Below are 11,403 nucleotides of genomic sequence, written 5' to 3' on the forward strand. Positions count from 1 at the left end.
CATTTCTTTAAACTACCTACTAATATAAATAAAAGAGTGACAGACAAACAAGCGTAATCACAATAATTTATTTTTTTTGCGAAAATGTCAAAAGTGGTACCAAAAGTAGTTCAAATGATGATGAGTTCCAGTCAGTCTTCTCTGGCGGTAATAGTTTTTATAGGGTACAGAGCAGAATTTAACTTATTAATCCATGAAAATATGATGAATCCGGCTTCTCTGCGTGAAGGCGCGACACTCATTTCAAATGTCAATCCACTGAAACACGGCATGTCGCAATCTGTGACGAAGCAGGTGAGAACCAATGAGCGTTCGATATCAGTGCCGTAAACCATGTCGTAACGCTTCTCGAGGGTGGCGCTACTTTCAAATTTGAAACATAACGAGCGCGAGCTTTGACTGTGACGGTCGCTGTTGCTGAGAATCAAAATGAAGATCGATGGATAAAGGGCTGAATTTGGATCTGTTCCTTACAAACATATGGATTCTAAAGATTGGGAGTACAGCGAACAAATAAAATTGATGTGATTTGTGAATTTATGTTGTGTTATGGTTGTATTGTCAGTCACTGCATAGGAGAAAACGCCTTCTGTGTCGCACAGCAGACAAACTAAATATTACAAAATGGTTAAACAATTACAGAAAATTTATTCGTAAGGTTTTAAATTGTAGTCTTGTTTAACATTATGCAATCCTCCGAAACGAGCAGCACTAGTCACGAACAGAAATGTTATTTCATATTAAGTAGATGAGTAAACTGCTTTCAATAAATTCGACTAAAAACAACATTTAATCATTAAAGCCACGATTTTAATATTAATACATGGAAATTCATATACATTCACACTTTACGTTACATGATTTACGTTTTTATTGCTGTTAATACGTAAGTATTTTTACGTTTTAGTCCTCTAAATACGTCAATGTTGTACGTTTTTGTGTGTATGAAAACGTAAGTAAATGTACGTGTGGTAGAACCACAATTTACGTAAAAATACACACGTATTCTCATGAGATCACGTTGGATAAAAAATACCTCTGGCCTGTCCAAACCCTTTTATATTTATTAGTCACATAATTTTTTAAAGATTTTCATGAACACTGAGTTCGTTTTGTAACAAATGAACAAAATGAAACGAGTTTGTGAGTGTGAAGTGAAACTAAGGGGCAATGGTTTTATATTTTTATTGCAAAATTGCACTTTTTCATTTTACAACATTCACATCTTACCCAACACCCTATGATCCCAAACTAAAATAAAAGGACATATGAGAAGGTTCAACCACAGTTAAAATGGTGTAAATAAGTAAATAAAATTAGAATATATACATAAAAAAAAGAAGAAAAAAGGAATAAATAATAAATGTTTTTATATTTTAAAATATTTAAAGCACTTTAGTTCAAGTAACAATCATTCACTCTTAAAAACAAATAAATTACATATAATGTGATGTTAAACCATTTCTAGTTTTTCACTGTAATGGTATGCTAACTTGGTAACAGTTTACCATTTAAAAGTTTACCATTTAACAACTGATTTAACAGTTGTGAAGCTGCATATCTATGTCAAATCGACCTCCTGAAATCTATTGTAGGAATTAACAGGCACAGCAGCTTTTTAATAACATGGTTAGTGGATTTAAACTTGGTACAATTCACCATCCTTACACTAAAACAGCCTCGTTACAGCTAGTGTAGCATGGATGGAGCCCGATGTGCTACTGTTGCTTAAAGACACACACCTGGGCACTCATAAACACATTAGCTGCCATTAGGCCTTACAGTCCCTGTAAACTCTGAAACGGACACACGCTGTTGGCAGTAATGACATCCACCCCCCTCTGAGACGGACACCTCCACTTCCCCTCGCTCTCACAGCCCTCACTTTATCACGTGCCTGTGAATGAACAACAAAAACAACAACTACAACAACAATGTTAAGGTGAAGTAATGCTGAAGCAGTCTGCTGAGCTGTTAGGGACTGGCTGTCTGTAGATGTTAAGACATCAGAATATGTCTTTTTATGGCACACTTTTAGGAAAATGGATCTAAACAGTACCAGATTAGGGTTCTTCGGCTTGTACCGGTAGCAGAACCATTGTGAATAGCAGTACACTCTTAAAAATAAAGGTTTTAAAAAGAGTTTTCCACAGTGATGCAATAGAAGAATCATTTTTGATTCCCCAAAGAACCTTTCAGATTTTTTCTTAATGTGAAGAACATTTTAATGATCTACGGAACCTTTTTCCACTTTAAAGAACCTTTTGTACAATGAAAGTATACCATGGATGTTAAACGTTCGTCACAAAACCATAGATTCAGTGTTACAAAGAAAATGTCATGGAATAGTTTTAATGTTTTTGTGACTAAGCATGTTTATTCATAAACCCAAGTAATAATTGCGAACTCTAACAATATGGATCATACATTCATTATCCAGTCACTTACTTGCTTGGAGAAGAGTATAATCCTCAACTGAACAGAGCTGCTCACACTTACATGTTCTGTTAAAATTCTAAAAATGATTGGTACAAAACAATTTGAAAGCTTGAATTAAGAACCCTAAACTCAAAGCAAAAAACATTTCTTCAGGATGATATGGTTCTAAATAGAACTATTATAATGTGTAAAGAACATTTAAAGAACTATATCTTTTTTAAGAGTGTAGACAGTTTAATAAAAAGAGTGTCATCATCCAAAGCAGTTGCTGCTTTTTAAAAGACATTTGTATGCAGCGCTTAAACCCTTGTGTTTACTTTAGAGACCAAACTGCAGCAGTAAGACCAAACTGTCTGTCATACGCCTCCACCTGCAACCCACCCCTCACCACCAACTGAGAATGAAGGACTGAGCTGAGGGCAAAGGCCAACGTTAAATAAAATATCAAATCCTTTCCTTATTACCTAACTATAAATCCAGTATTCCTCATTTGGTCAATGTTAAATCCATATATGGATAGCGGTAGTAGTACAGACAGTCCATATATGGTTGTGCCATTGCATCATATAAGTGTTGGCGTTCATTTTCATTTTGACCTTCCTCTTTTGTTGTGGGAAATCGACCTTACATCAGCTCAGTTAGGTGGAAGATCCACAAAGTCTTCGTTTTCCAAGAAAGACAAAGTTCTTTTGTGAGCATGTCACTCACGTAAATCAAAACAATAATGAATATAGTATAGTATAATATATATATATCATGTAATATCAATTTTCCAAACCACTTGTCCTATAAGGTCATGGGAATGCTGGAACATAACATAACATAACATAACATAACATAACATAACATAACAACATATAACATACTATAACATATAACATACCATACCATAACATAACATAACATAACATAACATAACAACATAACATGACATAACATATAAAATAAAACATAACATAACATAACATATAACATACCATAACATATAACATACCATAATATATAACATAACATAACATAACATAACAACATATAACAACATAACATATAACATACTATAACATATAACATACCATAACATACCATAACATAACATAACATAACATAACATAACATATAACATACCATAATATATAACATAACATAACATAAAACATAACATAACAACATATAACAACATAACATAACATAAGATATAACATAAAACATAACATAACATAACATAACATATAACCTAACCTAACCTAACCTAACCAAACATAACATAAAACATAACAACATAACATAACATATAACATAACATAACATAAAACATAACATAACATAACATAACATAACATAACATAACATAACATAACAACATATAACAACATAACATAACATAACATAACATAACATAACATATAACATAAACAACGTAACCTAACATAACATAAAACGTAACATAACATAATATTCCAAATGTGTATACACACACTTTTGGAAAATATTGTATTATAGTATATAACATTAACGTAATAGCTACCATGAAATAAAAATAAACAATATTCTACAGAATGTATTAGGTTAATGGTACTGTTATATTCTACATATACATTTTTAACAATTTAAAGTTTTATAAATTCACATTAGTTAGCATATTATGAATGAACTTGAATAAAAAATAAACAATAATTTATAAATTAACATTAACCTAGATTAATAAACAAAAACTGTACATTTGTAGCATAATAGCTAATGGATAACTAATCTGAGTTCTTTGAAAACAAATTTACTGTAAAGTGTACCATGAATGAATAAAAATCTCAACTGTCACTGTTGTTTTTAATCATACTGTACTGTCTCTGTTATAGCTCATATTTTTTATCATAATTTTGGGGGGGAAAAAATGCTGTTTTAATATATACCCTCAGGACAAATTGTTTATGTTGTAGTTTTGGATAAATTTGCCACATGCAAGGAGACATATGAGATTACTATGGTAATTTTCTTGGGAAGAACATCTAAGTAGTGGAAGACTTCAGTGATAGTCTCCATTTAATACCATTACTGTCTAGGAGAATTATTCAAGATATTAAAGAAATATCATTCATTTTCTGTGGGTCAGTAATGTGATGCAGAACAATAAGAATCACAGATACCTGTCAACTCAGACACAACCCAATGTCTAAAAACTACTAGCTTTGGATTTTTCTTAGTTTTAGCCATTTGAAAGTAACAGTCAATAATGAAGCAGAAATACTTCATTGATGTTTTAAGTTTGATTTGCTAAGCAATGTGTGTATGTGTGTGTGTGTGTATGAGAAACAGACTAGTGTTTATTTAACCAGTGTGTTAAGACCAGGAGTGCTTGGCCCAAAAGATGGACCCTGAAGAAACAGAAGAAGAGGGACGAAGTGTGAAGACCTCACCATTTGGTAAACGTGTGAAGGTGCACTCACCTATATAATACACAAGGAGACAAACGCAGAGGCATTAGAAGAGAAGACACAGAAAGGAACAGTCATCACAGGCTGGAAAGAAGACAGCAGAAGACTTTGAAACTATTTCTTCATTATGAAAGCTCAATGAGCGAGGTGTTGATTTGATACTGATAAACTCAAAAGTGAAGCAAGGACAAAAGGACGTCTACTAGAAACATGCTGGGTGTGGAAATGTACCCTAGTTTGGCCCTAGGACCTCAGAGACTGAGCGACTGCTACTATAGAGGTAAGAGAGAGTTCAGATCTTTCAATGCAATAGAAAAATCATAGAAGGAAGCAGAAATGTGCATGCTTTTAATTTAGTATCTGAGTGTTTATTGTATAAAGATTCCAAAAGGGGGATTTCACAGCGATGCCATAGAACCACCATTTTGGGTTCCCCAACCAGTTCTTAAAAGAGCCATTTTTTTCTTAGTGTATAATATAAAGAACCTTTTGTGCATAGGAAAGGTTCCGGTTCTACATGGAACCAAAGATGCCAAAAAAGAACCTTTAATATTAAGAGTGCTGAGTGCTTAGAAGAACTAAGTCTCAAATATTTACTCCCCGGTTTCACAGACAAGGTTTAAGCCTAGTCCCAGACTAAAATGCATGTTTGAGCCGTTTTAACTGAAAGCAACTTGCACTAACATATCTTAAAATATGTCTGTCATTGTTCTGTCTCAAGGTGCACACCAGTAATGTTTTTTTTTTCTAAGAAATGTTTATAAAAGCTACTTAAATGTCCTAATTGAACTAAAGCCTAATCCTGGCTTAATCTTGGCTTAATCTAAGACCTGTCTGTGAAACCAGGCCTTAAGGTGATGATACACGGGGCAACTTTTTGAGCAATGTTGCCAGGCAGTGTTGCCGAGTGATGTTGCGTGATGTCTTTCCCATTGAGAATGGGCAACAAATTTCTATCTGGATACTTTAGATCGAAATTTGTTTCCTTTTTTTCAATGGGAAAGTGCCCAAGCAACATCACTTGGCGACACTGCCCGGCAACATTGCTCAAAAAGTTGCCCCGTGTATCATCACCTTTAGTGTTGAATAGAGATAAGCAGTGCATTTAGAAGACTTTTAAGAAACTTCCAGTATTTTTCCCTGATAAAACACTCATCAAGCCATTATTAAACACGTTGGGACATCACAGAAATTGGCATCTAGCTCTTCCAAAACTGGCGATGCTGTAGAAGAACCATTTTTGGTTCCCCAAAAAACCTTTTAGTGAACAGTTCTTAAAATAACCATTTATTCTCTAGTGTAAAGGACATTTTAATAATCTAAAGAACCGTTTTCCACTACAAAGAGCCTGTTATGCAATGGAAAGTTTCCATGGATGTTAAAGGTTCTTCATGGAACTACTAATTCTTACGTACTGCTTCCTGTCTGCCCATCTCTCCTGTAGATCGTGAACCCTCAGCACATGTGCCGTTGTATCCCACTACATGTGACATGGCAGCCCGTGGGCTTCCCCCTCGATTGCTGCAGCCACCTCCTGCCACTGCAGAGACTCCTGGGACGCCACAGGATAATGTCAAAATGGAGCTTGAGAATGCGTCACTGTGGAAACAGTTCAGCACCGTTGGCACTGAGATGATTGTCACTAAGAAGGGCAGGTGAGCACATTTTGAGTATGGATGGAATATATATTCATCAGCAAATCCTACGACACATTTGGTCATTTCATTGTTTTAACCTTTCTCATCCTTCTCTGCTCCACAGGAGAATGTTTCCACAGCTGCGAGTGAAGCTGTCAGGGCTGAACCCAACTCTGCGTTACATTCTTCTTTTAGACATTGTACCTGTTGATTCCTCTCGCTATCGTTTCCAAGACAACAGCTGGCAGGTGGTTGGCGGCGCAGAGGCTCGGCTGCCAGACCGCGTCTTCATCCATCCAGACTCACCTGCAACTGGAGAACACTGGCAGAATCGAAGCATATCCTTCCACCGGGCCAAACTCACCAATAACACTCTGGACGCACAAGGATATGTGAGTAAAAAAGGCATCTTTCAATACCTGTTTTAAAATTTCCTATAAAGGTACACTCTAAAAAATGCTGGGTTGTTTCAACTCATGTTCAAATATGGATAAACCCAACCATTGGTTTAAATGTTTAAACCCAATGTTTGGGTTTGTCAATATTTGACCCAAACATTGGTTGAAACAACCCAGCATTTTTTAGAGTGCAACAATTATCCTATTATTTTTAATTTTGGTAATACTCTATAGTAACTTTTCAGAGATGCTTAACAGTGTAATATGTCAACTGAGTAATGGGTAATTAAAATGAAACAGAATACTTTAAAATAGACACTTCTATAATATAAATTCAAATACAGTGGCTCCAAAAACAATTTGTGAAATTGAATGAATTTCATTGCATGGATAATACGATATTAAACATATCAAACCAAGATCTAACTTCCCTTTTCTGACTAAATGTGCCAGTAACGTTTGCTAACCAGTGAGTGTTCTAATGCTTTCTGTATTCATTATTGAACTGTTTATCTATTATTGTTTTAATAAAATGTCATTTGGTATGATATTGTGTGACTTTTTTTAATACCCAAAATGTTTTTGAGCCACTGTATATTCACATTTGAACTATTAAGCACTATAAAATGTTTGTTCATGACATAATAATAAAACTTATTATAAAGTGTTATTTACGTTATGGGCATCATGACATTTTGTTACATAATTCCTCAGTGCCTCAGCAATACCACAACTGTAATCATGATTTCCCACACTCTTTCTTCTAAAGATCATTCTCCATTCCCTACATCGATACCAGCCACGAGTCCATGTGATCGAGGCCCGTGATGTGCTGATGTGGGGAAGAGCACAGCACTCTTTTACCTTCCCTGAAACACAGTTTATTACAGTCACTGCATACCAGAACAGCAAGGTGAAAGCAAAAATACATTTCTCAGATAAATATATCAAATACATTTAACACAATAAAAAAGTACATATTTTTTTCTCCATTAGTACACTTACAATAATTCCTGACTGTTTTCTTGAAAAATATTTTTATTCATATTTTCTCCTAGATCACTGAACTGAAAATAAACTCAAATCCTTTTGCGAAAGGCTTTAGAGAGAATGGCATGAACTGCAAGAAGTAAGTTAAATACACAAACACCAATATTAATTAATAATTAAGTAATAGTATACATAATTTCTTATTTAAACACAAAAACCTCTTAAGACACCTGAACTGAGAGCATAATATTTTTTCTGTTGTTTTCCTCAGACAAAGAGAGGCAAGGCTGAAGAGGAAAATTACAAGCAATCAAGAGGAATCTTTGGATATTGGTGAGGATCATATTGTTTTGTAATCTTACAAAACTAAGACACAAATGAAACATAAAAAATACATGAGACATTACCAAGTTTTTAATACTTATTCTGTTCTGTTCACAAAATAATACTTTAGTAAAAAAAAATTCTTAGTTTCTCCTGCTTATGAAACACTGTTCTCTCTGTTTCCCTCTTTCAGAGTCATGTGACCCATGTGATTCCACTGAGCTCCTCCCACAATCGGTGGAACTCCCAAGTTCTGCTCTCACCATTATAAACTCCGCCCTCCCAATTACCGATTCAGGTTTTCATACAGAAGTACCATCCCTCCCAGATCAAACAGTCTCTAACCAACCACTTGTCCTTGGACAAGCATTCTTGACCTCTGAGATTCCCTCTTCAATGGAAAGTCAACCACAGACAACCCCTGAAAATAATGTAAACAACACACTGATGGATGGGTAAGTCTATATGCTCATGGCTACATTAACAGCAATTTTTTATCAAACACTCTTTCAATGTTTTTGAGCAGGGTATCAAAGACAGTCTTACTTTCTGTTACAGGTCTGGTCAAATGATGGGCCTTTCTGGATACACATCAACTTTCCCAACTGCTCAGCTCAGTTCCTCATCACATGCATCAGTGCCTTTGCCTCAGTCATCTTCCATCTATTCCATGGTGTCCTCTACACAGAACTCTGACCTTGAGCTCCCCCAGCCCTCCACAATTTCATCGCCACCCTCTATGTCAACATATTCTTCTATACCTTCATCAGACTATCCTGGCTTAAATTCTTCTACGACTATGCCCTCCTCTACGACCTCTCCCCCGGGCTCTTCGTACCCGCCCATCTCTCACTCCACCTCTCCACACCTTCTCCCCTCATCTTCCTACCACTCTATTCTTCCAACAGACCAATCCCAAGACAACTTAAGTCCCCATACACCTACAAATCCACCTTTCCAATCCATCCCCCCCTCTTCTTGTCAAGGTTCTGGGTTAACTATTGACCCTGGCCAAAATCAGGTGGATGACAGTGGATTGAGCTCATCCAATGAAACAACTCCTGCTATCCAAAACCCAAACCAAACAGCCTTTCCCTTCCCTCCAGTTCAGTCCTCAAACGACCCAGACCCAACATCCCCTCCATGTCAAAGTCTACCCCAATCTGCCCTACCCTTCCAACCACTGTCACAGTGCAACCCTAACCCAATCCCCACCCCTTCTGACCCAAATACAACGCCAACTGCTTTCCCCTTCCCTCCAACAGCACAGTCCACCCCTAACTCTATAATGACGCCTTCCAATCCAAACCCATCAATCTTCCCATTTCCCCATGTTCAACAGATCCCTAACCTCAACTTGAATACTCCTGGATCTACTCAAACTCCAACAACTGGTTCTTTTCCAGTTTACCAATCCTCAGGTCTGAGCACTATTTCAGCAATTCCAAACCCAGTTCATTCAACAACTGGATCCTTCTCCTTCCCTTCCACCAATGTTATCCATCAAGGACCTATGCAGTCGGCTTCCAACACACTGCACCCTACCACAGCGTACCCGGTCCCCTCATTCCCTGCATCTCTGCCAAAACACACTACTCCTGGCTCTCTCCCAAACCCTGCACCAGCAACATCTCACACTTCTTACCCCTTCGCAACTTCTATCCCATCTGCTCCACATCCTTTCCAGAGTCTGACTCTTCCCCCATCTAGCTCGATTCATGGCGTCCCTGCGATCCCGAATCCAACCCAAATTCAGCCTACCTTTCCCCAGTCATACCCTAACCCCTCCTTCCCTCATATTCCGCCACAAGTGGGAAACCCCAACTCCCAGTCCTTTCCCCCAATCCAAACCTCAAGTACCTCTCAGTTAAATCCCACAGTTCCTCCAATCTCAAACCACCCACAATGTCCTACCTCATCAAACGCATACCCTTCTGTAGCTCCCACTGAGATAGGCACCTTCTCGCAGCTCAATTCTGCTGCCCCCTATTTGCCAGATATGGTACTGCACCCTTCCTTGCTCCCTCCTTTTGATCCCTCACTCTCCTCCTCTGCTCCCCCATCCCTTTATAACCCTTTTCCTTCCTACTCTCTCCGTCTTTGCCAGGATCCTCGATCCTCCCTGCATTTACCCCTCAGGCATATTTATAGACAGCCACAGCATTCCCATGCTCATAGTCAGGGGCCCTACTTTGACCTTGGTGGAAGAGCAGTTTTCTGAGGATAAACAGAAAAATAACATGTAAGGCAAAGTTTGCAAGGATACTGCATCAATTAATGACTTTGACTTTTGCTCTGAAGATGGAAGCACTGCACATTTTATGACTACATGGGAGGTTATGTGAGACAAAAAGAGACAAACCCAAACATTGTAGTTTAAAATGTAAAACTTCTTGGTGTTTATGGTTGAAAAATAAAATCTTAACTGTTCATGGGATTGTTAGAAGGTTTTTAGTAATTTTTTATCCTAAACAATGCTTGATGAAGTTGAATAATGCTGTATATTTTTATTTCTATTTGTATTCATAAAGTACAAAATAAAGTTTGAATGAGTTTAGCTGTATTTGTTTTAATTCATTTTTAAAATTTAGTGTGTGTATACATAACAAATCCATATTGTACGATGGTCCCAAAAATAATTTGTACACTTTTATACACTTAAACCACACTTAAATGTTTGAATGTCATTGCATTAGGATTACATACCAAAATGTGAAACCAAGTAGCATTTGCAAACTAACTCTGCAAGACCTTTCCTCAAAGTCCCCTGGATGTCCTAGCAAAGTAACCATATTGCACTAATATTCCACTAACCAGAAAGTGTTCACATACCTTATGGGGCCACCATATACAGTAAAAAGTCATTGCACATTAATAAACATTAATTGTAAATATACTTTACAACATATCAGTGCTCCTCATTCCTGTCATGAAATAAAATCTATTAGTAAATCTAATTTCATTGGTCAAATACTTGAGGCAAACAGTTAACAGGTTAGTTTGGTTTCGCAGATGCTCTATTCTTCAGATTGTAAGATAGAGACACCTACTGAAACTCTTGACAAAAAATTAGGATATGGCTAATGCATTTTGCCAGCCAACCACAAGAAAAGAAAAGTGACTTACACGCAATTGGGTGCAGATAGTTAAGAAAGTAGAGTATTACACATTCAGATTGACAGAACA

The 11,403-nt window shown here is 36.7% G+C and overlaps 1 protein-coding gene across 1 annotated transcript; it reads left to right on the plus strand.

Moving 5' to 3' along the window:
• The first annotated feature begins 4,801 nt into the window (after positions 1–4,801).
• On the plus strand, positions 4,802–10,631 carry tbx6 (T-box transcription factor 6). Its single transcript, XM_051915689.1, has 8 exons — positions 4,802–4,856; positions 6,328–6,523; positions 6,630–6,897; positions 7,673–7,816; positions 7,962–8,032; positions 8,165–8,226; positions 8,411–8,672; positions 8,776–10,631. The coding sequence occupies exons 1-8, from the start codon at positions 4,802–4,804 to the stop codon at positions 10,436–10,438; spliced, it is 2,721 nt and encodes a 906-aa protein (XP_051771649.1). The 3' UTR covers positions 10,439–10,631.
• The last annotated feature ends 772 nt before the right edge of the window (positions 10,632–11,403 follow it).

The sequence above is a fragment of the Ctenopharyngodon idella genome, chromosome 12, assembly GCF_019924925.1.
Source record: "Ctenopharyngodon idella isolate HZGC_01 chromosome 12, HZGC01, whole genome shotgun sequence".
Taxonomy (NCBI): domain Eukaryota; kingdom Metazoa; phylum Chordata; class Actinopteri; order Cypriniformes; family Xenocyprididae; genus Ctenopharyngodon; species Ctenopharyngodon idella.

Bases quoted from the DNA above. Each gene is read 5' to 3' on its own strand.
- tbx6 (XM_051915689.1), top strand. From the start codon at position 4,802: ATGGACCCTGAAGAAACAGAAGAAGAGGGACGAAGTGTGAAGACCTCA. The intron at 6,524-6,629 runs GTGAGCACATTT...TCTGCTCCACAG, and splicing joins ATTGTCACTAAGAAGGGCAG to GAGAATGTTTCCACAGCTGC. The intron at 7,817-7,961 runs GTGAAAGCAAAA...ATTTTCTCCTAG, and splicing joins CTGCATACCAGAACAGCAAG to ATCACTGAACTGAAAATAAA.